Here is a 15,696-nt window from a genome sequence, read left to right on the forward strand (position 1 = left end):
TGTTCCTTAGCTTTATTTTACATCTGATAATGATTAAATCTTCAGTGTCACGCTTGTTTGCTTTGTTTTCATTTATTCAAATCAACTTGCTAGTGGTGAGCTTTTTATGTGTGAGTGATTGAGTTTTTACAAACGTGTATCAATCAGATTATTATTTACGTCTGGGACCGACTTAAAACGATATCATCCGAAAGACGTGACTATAGAAGGCTCCAACCCGTCTGCATCAATTCAAAACTTCCCCAATGTACTCTAGGAGCTTGGATTACAGGCGCACGCACAGCTCCCGCCGAGCGAGCGATTTACTTCGGTCGAGAGTTGTAATAATGCAGAGCGCTGATTGGTTGAATCTCTCCGACCAATTAAACTACGTCGTCGTCGACCACACCCCGCGTGAAGTTTCACTCTCTCAAGCTGCGTGTCTCACATCTCAATTCACACGCCATTCAACCAACACCTTTGACCGTCGCTCCTGTTAGATATCTCACAAGTGACTAAAGGATTACTGACACAAATCCAGAATTTTAACAAGGCAAAAGGAAAAGCTAACAAAATGAAGGCTTCTTTGGTGTGTCTAGTTTTAATTGCTCTATTTGCAGTGACTTTTGCCCAGACGACGAATAACGGCACGAACAGCACAGCCTCAACTGCATCGCCGGCGGTAAGTATTTTAAACGAAAGGCTACCCATGTCACTGTCCAAGTGTGGATATTATTACTTTTTACTTAAAAAAAACAAAATCATATCAACTTGAGCATAGGTCTACACATTTTTTTTGGTCAACCCCAAACAAAAAGAAAGAAAAAAGAAGAGGAGGAGGAAACTTGACAAATGGAATATACAATATATTTTTATTTTATTCTATTTCATTTAAATCCATTCCCAACAAAATACCAATCAGGAAAATATAGGTTGGTCAAAAGAATGAAGTCAATTCAATAAAAGATAATGTATCATCCTTACACTCAAACTAACTAAGTAGCATTATATTAATCACAATCAATAACAAATGAAGTGCGACACTAAAATATAGATTTATGTTTTGTGAAAATGGAGACTCTCATTAAGCTCAATAAAAAGGCGGTGGCTTGTGTATGGCTTTTATATTAATGATTTAATCACTGTTTAGTCATACATATCCACATTGCAAACATTATATCATCGCAGCACGTCTAAGCTTTATATGCTCTCCCTTAAATGCACTTTCATTTTCTATAGGGGCGGTGCCATGGATGGAGGGGGGGGTGTCACCTCTATGCTTTTTATTGTTAAAATGTAGGGGGAGATGGGAAGTGAGATAGAAGGAGGAAAGGGAAGAAGAAGGAAAAAAAAGAGAAGTGTTTAAAGAATAGACGATTCGAGTTTGAAACTATGTTAATGGTATATATTCATCCTAATTGTTCAAGTGAAAAAATACAATTTTTAGGTCATTATGTCCCCTATCAAAGTGCACTGCTCCGTCTCTTTACTTTACTCTTTACTATATTCTTATATTTGAGAAGTGTGTGTGGGTGTGTGTGAGCGTGCACTGTGTGAAGTGACGAAGGGAGAAAGAAAGAATGAAAGAGACAGAGATATAGAGAGAGCTAATTGGAAGGAGAGAAAGAGAGGGTTATTTATAGAGTGGGAAAGAGAAGGAGGAGAGGAGAGAATATATCTCAATATTGATGTAAGCTCTTCTCTTTTTCATGATATTGCCAAATAGAACACCACAGAGCCCACAATGTCAAATGTACCTCAAAGGCCTAGCAATGCACCAACAACAAAAATGCTACAGGTATAAAGATCTTCGCTGCACGCTGTCACTAATCACGTAAATGGCATGAATTTTCAGTTTTATTTTATGTTTTCAGTTGGAGGAAATACTTTGTTTAATAGCATGAACAGCATGAAATTATGATTTCCTTTCAGAAATTCGTAAATTTAGGGAGCGTTTCATGAAAGCACTTATCGGAAGTTTAAGCGACAAAGTCTGTTTTATCCGACAGTTACCATAAAACAGCCGGACACCTGTACTTCTCAACAAATCAAAACCAAGGAAAGTTGTTCGATCCGATAACTTGCCTGACGAAAAATATTGATGAAACGCTTCTCTTCTTACAATCTTTTCTAAGATTTATGGATGTTCCTGTAAAACTAACATTTCCGCTAACATATTTGCTAACTATTTGAAAAGTGCATTGCATCATTCAAGGATCGTATGGGGAGAGGGGGGTGGGGCCGTGAATTTCCGACCCCGTTTATTTAAATTCAACGTGTGCAAAAACATTTAAAAATTACCATCTGATTGCGAGTTTCTTTTTTTGCATGGTCAGTCCCTTCTTTAAAAACGATTTTGTATCAGTTTATTTTGTTGGAATAAATAAATTTAGAATCAAAATTTAAATTTGAATGGTATTCCGGGGGGGGGGGGGGTTCACGAAAAGGAAACATCTTATATGCTTTTATGACTATTTTGGAAGAAAACTTTATTATGCGGTATCAAAACTTGTTTTGGTTGGGAATGGGAACTATACAGTTTGCTGGGTAAACCCTTCACTCGAGTAAAGGGTCTGATTTGCAGCCTACTCATTAATTGTGTACTGACGGCCCTCTCGCTCAGGCAGTTTTGTATGTGCTATTCTTTGCGTGGAGGCACACTTGTTGATCAAAGTTCCAATCAGGGTCTGTGCCTGCAGACTAAATGGGAACCGGCTTGATCGATAGGAAATGACCAAATTTTTACATTCTGAAAGAAATACATATTTGCATGGTGCACCATTTGTCCCCCTTTTACGTTTGTGATGTGGAATTTCTTGAGCATGGATTGACATTTCGATGAAAGGAAATTGTGAATTTGCGTTATACGATGGGGACGCTCCCGAGAACGTAAAAACGCTGTTTGAAAACTTTAGCATGTTGTTTAAGCATGTCCCTCTAAAAGAAAGTTTTAAACAGTTTAAACGATTTCTAAGAAAGTTTAAACGATTGTTCAAAAGTTTAAACGATTGTTCAAAAGTTTAAACAACTTAATTGTTGTCAGAGTGATGGGCTTAAACAACGTGATGACTTGTTTTGTCTATAGTTTGTTTGAATAACGTCAAGAAAACGCAGAAGATGGTGAGAGAAATATGTTGTGGCATAATGTTAAAGAGCTATTGATTCACGGACATAAATTCCATGGTTAAAAAGTCAAAAATACATTTTATAGTTCTGATATACTGGATGTATAATAAAACCCCAATTGTTTTCCTGAGGAAAATACAAAGTATGGGTGGGCAACAATAAAATCATGTCTCCTTAAATATAACTTATCAGCATTCAAATGTAACATTCAACATGTTCCACTAATCCACTGAACATCATTGTTTAAAAATATTATGCAAAATGCACTTTGCTCATTTTTATGCACAGCACAGAGGGCACAATGAACAATGGAAAGTGAAAGAAATACGGACATAAAACAAAATTTTACCACTTTTTCATGGCTCATAATCTGTTGATTAAATAGTAGGCTGCTTTGTTCCTACGTATTGAGTAATTTCAATGTAAAAGCACAAAACACCTCGTTTGGGAACAAACATTGACAGAACTAAGTCATAATTCTATTATTCAAAGGCATCCACAGAATATTCGATTCGGAAAAAAGCGCCTACTATTTTGAGCCACATGTTAGATCTTTTGAATTTTAATGAGTCATACATTTAAAGCAATAATTTATGATTATTAATTTGATATTATTCTCTCTTAATTTTGGGTATCTTTTTTATAAACAACCAACAAAATCAAATATAAATTAAATTACCGCAGTATTTCCTGGTTTCTTCTTCTTCTTGCAGAATATTTTTTGAAATATTATCGGGATTGAATGGCTGGAATAATTTGTATGTTTTCTTTTGTTCTCCCTTAAACAGTCTAATATGACCATGAAACCTACACCTACAAGCGGCAGTCCTGTGTCCGTTGTCTCCAGTGTTCTTTATCTCTCTCTGAGTGTACTGGCTGCAAGGTTCCTGTAACCTCCTCCTCCTCATCGACCTCCTCCTTTTCCCTCTTCTCTCCTTCCAAACTCTGGAATGATGCGATCCGACCAGCACTTTCTTGGAGGCAACGACAATGACAATCTCTTCTACGTGTTATAGCGTATGAAATACCAGATGTACGTAGTTTGCAGTCGCCTGAGAATACAAAGCATTGAATATCCAAGCCATATAGCCGAGTGAAGAAGCCAACTTGAGTTTTCGTTGCACCACTGCAAAAACTCCGGTGTTGATTTAACACCAGATTGGAATCTATAAATATTATGTCCACACCAGAGAAGTATTGAAACAACACCAGTTTGGAATCAAACCGATGCTGTTTTAATACTAATTGTTGTTGTTGTATGAACACCTGTCTGGTGTTTGACCAATACCAAACCGGTGTTGTTTAACACTTCTCTGGTGTGGACATAAATATAGATTCCGGGCAGGTGTTAAATCAACACCAGTGTTTTTTGCAGTGCAGTGTTTAGGGCTTTTTATACTAAACTCAAGTATTAATGTAAAGTCAAACGTCTCTATAATATTTTATTTTCTGTTTTTTCCACTAATACAACGGCACTTATATCAATGCATACGGTTGATTACAATATATTAATATGATATTGCTTGCTATAAGACATTGCTTACATGAAACAGACTATGTCTTGATATAAGTACACGGTATATTAAAAAATAAACTACCCTTGTGTGTATCTTACACGATTGAATGTACGGTGTTAACCACTCAATTGCTAGTTCATGTATAGATCGAGTCCCAGAGTCACACCAACCGGTGTCACTCATTACACCCTATACATGCTATATTTTGGGTGTTTTATAAGTGTATAACAAGCGCACAACAAATAGAACCATTCACAACTCCAATAATATTTGAACATGTGTGCGTATACTTTAATGGGGGTGTTGCAAGAAACTTGTAATTGATCGCAAGTCAATTTCAGATCCCAAAGTGAATTGAAAGTTGTGCATTTTATTGCAAACTTTTATTAACAAGTATGAATTGATTTGCTTTAGTTAAAATTGACCTATCACTTGCAAATTTGCATCTGAAATTTGAGATTGATTGCACATATTTTCTTGCAACACCCCCTAAGAGGTGTTCACAACTTAATGTGTAAAAATCAACTTTTTCAGATATTCAAGCCATAGAAATCGAATGTAATGATGTGTATATTTTGCTAGTGATTATGTACTATTCGTCATTGGTAAAATTATTTACTGCTTAAGGAATCAACAAAACATAATCAAAATTGTATGTACGCCCGTATTGATCAAGGTCAGACAGGGCCTATATTATTTATGATCTTTTAATAAATCGAAATGTACAAAGTTTGGAGGTGAAGCCTACAAAAGGTTGATTCAGACTACTTTGCATTTTGTGTACTTTGTCTTTTCTCCAAACCTCCAATAATATACATTACATCAATTAGTCTTCTTTAAGTAGTAAAATTTGAATTACAATTCAATACTTATCATTTTCATGCATGAAATTGTAGCACAACATATAATGATAAGATTAAGGATGTATGATTTTCTATTTAAACAGTAAAAAAAAAAAATATTATGTAAGATAATCAATAATTGTTGCATTATTGATTATCAAGTATTATCAAGTATCGACATGTATTTTTTTTTTCAAATTGCACTTGGTGTAATGTTATATCTGTTGATATTTCTATTCTTAGATTAGATAGATTAGCCACGAAGGTTTAGTTGTCTTTAATCCAGAATATTAATCAAACAGATGTTTTGTTTATACAGGATCGTATTGATTTCTAGCCACCATTGAATAACTATCAACATTAAATCTCCCAAGATTATTAAAAAAAATCAATAAATTCTGTTAATTCATTTAAGAAAAATCCATATCTGAAATGAGAATGTGAGGATTTATTTCATATCAATTCATTGGAAAAATTGTATAGTTGAATTTGATTCCATACCGTGTTAAGTTTTACTTTGATTATTAATAAAATATTAATATTTTGTACCTTATACAACTCAAACTTTCCTTATTTTTATGTTGAGCGTCTGGGGATGCATCGGTCCATTAATCATATAGGAATTGTTGAAGAGATGGCGGAGAGTCCCTTCCGAAATTATAAAGATCCTTTGGGTTTGCCAGCGTTGATTCGTGTAAAGGATTAAAATTTGGGGACAGGTTTCTTTTTAGCTAAAAAATCCATAGCTGTTTACTTCTATCGTAAAAAAGATCTAACAATGAATTTGTGCGTTTTGCTTGATAACCACCATTGATAAATATTTGTCTAAATCTGAAAAAATTGTAAGGTGTGGGCTTGCAAGGTTTTATGGGAGAAAATTAATGACGACATGTACAATGATTGAAAGATTGTAGGAGGGAGTGAGACGGGGGGGGGGTCTGAAAGAGAGAGGGATGTATGAGGAGTTGATTTGAGGAAAAGAAAGAGTGAGAAATAAGAAAAAAGAGGGGGAGAAAGGAAAAAAATAAAGAAGAGTGTGAGGGTGTGTGTGAGAGAGAGAAAAAATGACAGTGAATAAATAGAAGATTTATTGATGGGAGAAAATAATTATTTGATATAATATATATATATATATCTCATGAAGATCATATAAAAAAACGAGCAGATGTACATGTACGTACCCAGTAATATCAAAATTGATAAAAAAAGTTTGTGAATATGATACCATATTAGTAGGGACAGAGCTTTGTTTCATTTGATATAAATTTGGTGGGGAAATATGATCAAATAAAATATTATTTAACCCTAAAAGGACTGTCTGGGCTATTTGAGATGTATAGAGGAATGGGGGGGGGGGCATGTTGGCCCCCTTCTGATCTTGGCCGCCATTCGCGCGACTGCACCAAAATTTGGCACGCACATTCTTTATCACATAAACTACAAGCCAGTATAAAAAAAAATGGGAAAATAATGTTAATTCATTATGAAATGCTAATTTATTCATAAAAAAAACAATATTTTCATATTTCAACACCCAATTTCATATCAATTTTTTTCCAGTTGTCATCTTTGTATTCTGAATTAAAGGTATCCACAAGTCAATTTTTCTTTATGTTTCATTGTTTTTAGATTTTTTTCTTTGTTCTTTATCTTTTGATTTTCATTGTCTTTTTCAATGGAAATCATTACAGATGATTTAAAACTACATTAAACCCTAAATTAATTAGGAAGAAAAATTTGAACGCAAATAATCACCCTTTTATGAATTTTATCTCCCATAGACTTTGTACACAAAGTATAAAAATGAGCCATTTTCGGCATGGCATTGTCTCGTAAAAAGTCATGTGGCGTCGCGTATACCCGTATGTCGCAAATATGGTCTCAAAATTGCCCGAGACTATTCAAAGAATACAGCATTTTGCGGCCCAATCTTTTTGCGTTTCAAAAATATGGTGCGAAGGGTTGAGGAGGGGGGGGGGGCATTATGACCCCCAGTCCTTTTAGGGTTAAACTACTGATTTTTGTTATTGAAGAGATGTGGAGTTAACAGTTTGAACTTCTTTCAAAGCACCAGGATCATTTTGATCATATAGATTCAGCAGTTAACTAAATACACATTTCATAAAAGAAAAAAAAAATTGTCATTGACATAACTGCATAATCTGTCAAGTCCACCCCAGAAAAAAGTTGATAAAAATAAATAGAGAAAAATCAAATTAGCACAACGCTGAAAATTTCATCAAAATTGGATGTTAATTATAGGAAAGGTATGACAAGTTTTGCTTTTTTCACAAAATAGTGATATGCACAACTTACAACTCAATGACATACAAATGAGACAGTCAGTGATAATCATCTTACTATTCCTTGTTTTTTATTGCTTATATTATACAATATTTCATTTTTTACAGATTTGACAATAAGCTAGGAACAACTTGACTGAACCTTAAAGAATTATACAATGCTAATTCCACATGTTCAAGGAGGAATTTGTCTTTGTTTTACTTGAAAATTAGAATATTTCATTTTTATATAATAAAATACAAAAGGAATACTAGTCGTGAGTAATAGATGTCATCATTCTCCTCATTTGCATACCAACCAGGATGTGCATAACTGTTTTGAGAAATTAAGCAAAAATTTTAATGTCATAACTCTTATTTTACATCCGATTTTGATGAAGTTTTCAGTGTTATGCTTGTTGAATTTTTTTCTTTTTATTCAAATAAACTTTTTGTTGGGGTGCATGGACTTGTCCTTTAAACACTGAATCATGTGTTGAAAAAAAGAAAAAAATTATCTTGACCGATTCTAACAAAATATTAGTCATTTCATTTCAACTTTCACTTGGAGCAAATCCCACTGAAATAACAAAGTAACAATGAAAATGAGAGAGGGCAACAATAATTAGAAATGAAATACAAATATATTACTCATACAAATGCGGGAAGGTCAACTAAAAGTAATCTCTTACATTTTCAATTGACATATGGCATGAATGGGAGCTATAAGGAGTGGATTAAATCTAATCTTTGTAATGGCCATGGACATAAGCAAGTGTGAAAGACAATATCTAGACTCCAGATCAGAACTTTAAGGTATATGAACTTATCTAGTTTTGCTGATAATCATTGCATCCATCGGCTGGAAAGCCATTGAAATTAAAGGTCATAAAGTTAGATGATATAAAAAAATCAAACATAATACAAGGATACACAATAAGCTCACAGTGTAATGGGCAGTCAATTTTTGATTGACGACAATATCAAAGAAATCAAAATAAAATATGATGACAATACAACTCTTGGAGGGTTAGATAAGAGTTTATAGACAATCATCTTAATTTAGATATCTCAGTTTTTTACAGATTTAAATACATGTGTGTTACACAGTCACATACTTTAAATTTCAATCACCTCCTTTTTTAACTTGTAACTTTATTCCACTACCCCTATGAACCAGACCCTTTTAATAATTATCTCAGATATTGAATTTGTGGTACTTCCCTTCTCATAATAATAATAATGATATAGGATATTTATATTGCGCACATAAGGCGCTCCTATATTACCCAGCTAAGCTCTCATGTGAACGATACAAAGTCAAGTGCCACGCTTAGACAGTCCTTGATGCCGAGGATATAATTATACTGCTGGTATTATCAGGGAGATATCTGGTTGCAAAGTATCTCAATATAAGAACCACCTGAAAGCTTGCAGACATGGTGTGATTCGGTCTAATCAAGTGATTAATAAACGTATAACAAGGAGCCAGCCTGTTTGTGATATGAATGCTTCCCCTACTTCTCCCCCTTCCCCGCATAGTTTCTTTAATAATAATAATGGTATATTTACCCAGGGTAGCCACTTCAGTTCCAAAAACTGTTCTCCCAGTGGGCCCTGCTATTATCATTACCCCGGCTTTAGCTCGGCTACCTAGACACTCAAGCATTCAAGGAATTTCCTCCCACCGGGTATCCATTCACGTCACCTGGGTTGAGGGCAGCACAATATGGATAAATTTCTTGCTGAAAAGAAAACATGCCATGGCTGGGAATCGAAAGAGTCATAACCACTCGACCACTACGCCCCCACATACTGTTTTCCATTGTAACACTTGAGGAAAGAACAGTTACCAGGGCAACATCACTTCAGACGTTAAATATATTTTTCATGAACACTTCCTGATAAAAAAAACTCTGGCAAAGAAAAGGGGGAAACTTTCCAACTCTGTTTGCAAACATTTAGACAACATAATTATACTTGCTTAGATTAAGTCTTAAAAAACTTTATCAGAAGTTTCTACACGCTTTACAAAGGCCATTTTCATTACCATATATGCTACTGTATACAAACCTATGAATATTCATGAGAATAGATAGTTTGTAGTGGGAGTTACATCTATTCTGATGATGCAAAGTAGTACTTCGCAATGTAGGGTTGAGTGGACGAGGAGTTTATATAGATTAAAATCAAAACTAAAGAGTACTTGGCCCTTTGCAATTTATCATCAATATTTTAAATGTGATATGTACTCTAGCTTTTGATATGGTCTCGTTTTTGAAGCTATTTACGACATATGATGTAGGAATTGTAGACCTGATGAGGACAACTTAATGAATATTCAATGAAGAAAATACCTCAACAAAAAAAAAGCAACTATGGAATATCTGGCTGAGATTGTGAGTCTTGAGTGAGGTTTTGGAGTGCTATTACTTTCCGGTTCTTTGCCTGGACTGGTAAAACAAGATGAAAAAAAGTCTTCTGTACCAAGGTCTATTGTACAGAAGACTCAGGTCAGATGTAAAACCTATTTCTTAAGCCTCTTCTTAAGCCTGTAACAGTTGGTAGGTTTTGGTCCTGAAAACACTCCCCAATAAGCTGGACCCCAAATAGAAGACTTAGTTCAGTCTGTGAAATAGTCATCCATAACGTGATGTGGGAACAGGACCTGTAGTCCAAATCACTTAGCAACAGTCAATAGATCCTGGTCTTGGAAGCTCTTCCCAATAAGCTGCATCACAAACAGTAGAACTGGATTATTCTGGGAAATAGTCCTCTATCATGTAATGTGGGGACTGGACCGGTAGTTAAAACCACTATTACAACAGCCAATAGATCCTGGTCTTGAAAGTACCTTCCAATATTAAAGCTGGATCTTAATCGGTTTGGGTCAATCTACAAAATAGTCCTCTATAATGTGATGTGGAAAATGGACCTGTTGTTCAAACCACTTAGCAACAGTCAGAAGGTCTTGGTCTTGAAAACACTTTCCTATAAGCTGAATTCCAATTGGTAGACCTCTATTAGACAGCACTGTTGGTACAACTACTGCAGGCAAACCTGGGTCATAGAAGAAGAAAATCAGTCATAATCATGGGTAAAATGAGGCTTACATATATAAATGGAACAACAAATTGAAACAAACTAATTTTAGGGTTTCACAGACTACTGTATGAACTATTAAGCAATTAAAATATTATTTTTGTAAAAGTACTGAATTATAGTATTCACAACCAGTAATGATGAATAAAGAAAAAAAAAGATGATTAAGAAAAAAAAAGAAAAAAGAAAAAGAAGGAGAATATGGCATAAATGAAAATAATAGCAGTAAAAATAATTACAAGAAGAATTATAATAACATTAAATAGTATCAAACAATAATAAAAATAAAAGTATCAGTAGGAATGATAGTAATAATGAAAAATGTAAAAATTTACAGTAAAAATAATATCTTTAGGAATATCAATTCTCTACTGAAGATCAAAGAAGCTAAAAAATGAGGGGAAAATTAAACAAAAATAAAAAGATAAAAAAACACATTTTTTTTAGAGCAATCCTCATAAAAACCTCAGTACGTCATTCCAAAAGTACATTCAAAAGGATTATGAAGGTCCTTCAAGAAGGTCATTTGAAAAGGTGATTTAACACGGTCATTTAAATAGGCACATGAGACAAAGGAGTATGATTTTCCAACGATGAATGAACTCTTGTTTCCAAGCTTGAAATAGTTGACCAAGCTCAGCGCTAACGATGCGACTTAAAGGATGTATCAACTTGTCACCGTCAATTTAAAAGAGACACACGGACTAATCAACAACTTCCTGGCCAATCTCCCAGAGGTTACTTCACCATCTCAGGAATATGACTGGGTCTCATCTTAAAGGAAATGTTTCAATTATTAAGGTAAAACCCATATCATCAATCTTCTATGAAAAAAGTAATGCACACGAAATCAAGTCAATTATACTTTGTAATATATTGGTTAACCTGCTGAGAACTAAATTTTGTTTTCTGATTATCTGAACATGTTTGCTTTGTAGAGGGACCATCTGGTTGTAGTTAGCATTGGGCAAAGTTTCGACTTTGAAGGAAATTTCTTGAATTCTGGGAAATCTAGATCAGTTTCAGGCAATTATCGGGAAATGAAAAAATTCCAGGAAATTCTGGGAAATCAAAAGATTACAATTAAACCACAATTAATTGTAGTAACTTTCAATATTCATGTTTTATTTAAAGAATTGTTTTCCTTATACGAAGCTCAAAATTTAAAGCTCACGCTCCGTGCTCGCATTTTGTTGCTATTTCTAAAAAGGGAATTCAACAGAATAGGTGAAATTCCTTGACTTTGGTCACTTCAACCAAGTTTAGGCTTGCTTTATTATTGTATGATTTTGTTAAAAATAGAATTTGAAAATTCCAGGAAATGTCTATGAATTCAGGAAATTTGTTTTGGATCTGTGGAAATACTGGCACTGGGTATTGCATGTCAAATAATTAGTGCTTTGATAAATGTGATTAATCATGGTTTATGATATTTAGGTAAACTAATCACTGTCAGACTCTGTAATTCATACTTGATGAAAACTCTACTCTCTAAAGAAAATCTGAAGGCTGAGGAAAATCAAAAGCAATTTGAGACCATCTGAAAGTAGTTGAATTCAAAGAATCACTGGCGTACATTCAACTGAAACTATTGTCCGGGAATAGTTTGAATAGTATGAAGTCACGGTTATACACCAATGACAAGAATAACTTGGATAATGAAAGCAGTCTGTACCATCTTTTGATTACTTGCTGCACTGTAGACAATGTAAAAAAAAGAAAGAAGAAAAAAAGACACTAACAATTAAAGATGACAAATAAAATGCACCAATTCAGGTGTTGTATTATTTGAGCTGACAATAACGCTGATGATTGAAAACTATTCTATTTCAATATTAGAGAGAAAAAGAAACTGCATTATTTCAGGTAATGTATAAATAGAATCAGCAATCGACAATAGATCACATTTTACAAAGATTGTGTTGATATTTCCTTGTTTCCAGTTTTGGCTGAAGTACCTTGCTACATGTAGGTCACGAAAGAATGGGAACAATTATGGATTAGAAAATTTATAAAATAATGTTGAACAATGGGTGAACTTATAATCTTTATCTCTACATCTCATCTTTGATATATATTAAAGAAACGTATTTTTACAACTTATTGATGAGGCACAAATTGTGTGCATATACAATGTCTAAAACATCTTGTCTACATGTGGCTTCCTTTAGGAAAGAACAATGGGAACCACAGCTGTTTTTATATTGGCTCTATTCCTATATGTGTAATGCAATATATATGCCTGAATCTATGATGAATGAAAGAATTTCATGGCCACAGATTAGATAAGAGAGAAAATGAAAAGGAATAAATGAGAAGAAAAACTATGCAGTTCAGATGTTCCCAGAATTCAATTTCTTAGAATAAAATAATGGATACAATAAAAACAAGTTTGGGAACTAGTATCAAACAAAAAAAATCAGCAATTAAGTTACTTCATATTTGATTGCAATAAGTGCATGCATTTAAGTTGTGTAAATATTAATGATTTGTGAATAGCTAAAATTGCCTAAAAATCCCCTAAAGGTACATTGAGTTGGCGTTTCTCTTTTTTAAATAATATGCTTTCAACTAAATTGTACATGACTCAATTTCTTCTAGTATGTATTTTCTTCAGCATTATTACAGGGTGTTGACAAGAAAACCAGACTCGATCGATCATCATTCAAGGAATGATGGCGATAAGACATTTGGCTTGTACTTTTAATGGTTTAATTTGTAGTGCCAGAGTAATCCTTGTCTACATTCGCAGCAGCTGTGATCGGAACCACGCCTAAAATCGACTTCAATAAATCAAGTACAACCCTTACAAACAACCATACTTCATTCTCGTATAAAACATGAACACACACACACCCACACACAGTGACTGTCATAAGAGGAATGGTTGAGCAGGTGACTGTTGATATGATGACGCACAAATAACGAAGTCTTTAAAGATAAAAGAAAGTAGTTGGAGTAAACACTGATTTCATGAGAAAATCTATAAAACCAGGCTTAATTGTCACTATATCATCGAGGATCTAGATCTGAGACAGTTGCATAAACTGAACTTTGTGAAATCTTGAAATCTACGCTCAACTGTCCACACTTATGATCACCAACACAGATAAGCGCACGTGGGACAGTGTATTATTACTGCTTTGAATGTCGGCCCCCTTGACTTGAATCCCATGATTATTTGCTAATTTCTCAGCAATTACACAATTTCTTCCAGAATCCTTTGGCACATGTTTTTTATTTATAATACAAACAGACACTTTGGTGGTCATTTAATTGGATTCTGTACAAACTCATTTTGAGATCATAATTACTCTAAAATATCACACACATACCATTGAAATTTCAATTACACAGGCCTCTAAAGAGAGTTTGCCAATTTCTTGTTTTACAGATTTCTTTAATCGTTTCAATATATTGTGATTATCATTATCATCTATTATAGGGTGTTTTTATAGTGACGCATTAAAAACGCGTATTTAGGTCTGGATCAATTGCCCATTCAATACTAGAGCGTCACCCTAGACCAAAAATCCAAGGGATATATATATACATGTATATATATATATGTATATATCCCATAGGCTCTTGTACAAAACTTGCCGTTGAATATGAGACTGTATTCAACAGTATAGTGCGCATGCGTGAAATATACAACGCGTACAACAAGGAAAGCAATTGCAATGCGATACGCAGCATAGAGTACAATGACACGCAATTACATCATAATGAACTCTGACAAAGTGATAATGCCATATAAGTGACATGTCTTGTTCAATCAACTTATCCCTCTTTTTTTTTTCTTGGATGGCTTTATTTCATAGAATACCAGAAATATTCCACTCGTTTGGGCTAATATTCCACTCATCTACGATTCATGGAATATTTGCCCAAACTCTTGGAATATTTCTGGTATTTCATTCTGAGTCATCCAATATAATATAATTATCTTTATTTTATCAAGGTAAAATATTCTGCAACTTATCTGTTTTATTTACAAGCCTGCATGAAGTATGGGTAAATCTGAATATTATTCATATTAAAAGTTGCCGTAGATGTTAATGAAAGGCTAATAAGTTTATAACTTCAAAAGTCTACACCTAAGATATAACTAGAAAGCATGTTTTACATGTACATGTATGTGGTAGATGTTATGTGATACCATATATACAGGTAAAACTTACAATAAAAATGCCCCCCAAAACCATGGATTATAAATAGAAAAAAAAGGGGGGGGGGGATTTCAGCAATCTATGATCAGAGTGATTAAAAATCACCAAGGCTTAGATTCATAATCTTACCTGCTAGGTTAACAGGTTGAGTAAAGATATCCTGCCTCTCTGCTTGTGTCCTGGTATCAACCTCACAGAATTCAGCATACGTGGGACTATCAGAGATGGTGGTCGGTGTTACGATAACGTCCACTCCGCTCTCAAAGACCTTCTGGAAATCCTGGGAGATGAGACGGCGAACCCGTTGGGCATGCAAGAAGTAACGCTCATAATTCCTGAGGGATTGATAAATGGATAGCTGAATTTAATTGTATGCATGAGCTTGATTTTTGAAAGTTCTTTAATATCATTTGATGTTTGCACACTCATATTGCTCTCACATTCTCTGTAAACAGAGCTGATACTACTACTACTACTACTACTACTACTACTACTAATGATCTTGAGCATCTCGGTCCAGATGGATGTGGAAATTTACAAATCAAATTAATTTTATCAGTATCATTTAGACCTTATTCCTTTAGAATTCTTCACTGTATACAGGGTATAAGATTCTGTTTCAATATCTAATTTATAATGGGGTGTAATTATTGCATTGCTTATTATATATAGAATC

General features: G+C 34.1%; 1 protein-coding gene and 1 long non-coding RNA gene across 2 annotated transcripts in view; one reads left to right on the forward strand and one right to left on the reverse strand.

The window, feature by feature from the left end:
- The first annotated feature begins 407 nt into the window (after positions 1-407).
- On the forward strand, positions 408-6,017 carry LOC121413488. Its single transcript, XR_005969746.1, has 3 exons — positions 408-661; positions 1,706-1,777; positions 3,894-6,017. It is a non-coding gene; the product is annotated as an uncharacterized LOC121413488 (long non-coding RNA).
- Positions 6,018-10,305: 4,288 nt separating this feature from the next.
- LOC121413487 (glutamyl-tRNA(Gln) amidotransferase subunit A, mitochondrial-like) overlaps positions 10,306-15,696 on the reverse strand; it is a 32,728-nt gene continuing 27,337 nt past the window's right edge. The window contains exons 10-11 of the mRNA XM_041606309.1: positions 15,150-15,355; positions 10,306-10,806 (exon numbers count right to left, since the gene is read on the reverse strand). Coding sequence (XP_041462243.1) covers positions 10,637-10,806; positions 15,150-15,355 — 376 coding nt within the window. The 3' untranslated portion in view covers positions 10,306-10,636. The remainder of the gene's footprint in view (positions 10,807-15,149; positions 15,356-15,696) is intronic.

Source organism: Lytechinus variegatus, chromosome 4, assembly GCF_018143015.1.
Source record: "Lytechinus variegatus isolate NC3 chromosome 4, Lvar_3.0, whole genome shotgun sequence".
Lineage (NCBI taxonomy): Eukaryota > Metazoa > Echinodermata > Echinoidea > Temnopleuroida > Toxopneustidae > Lytechinus > Lytechinus variegatus.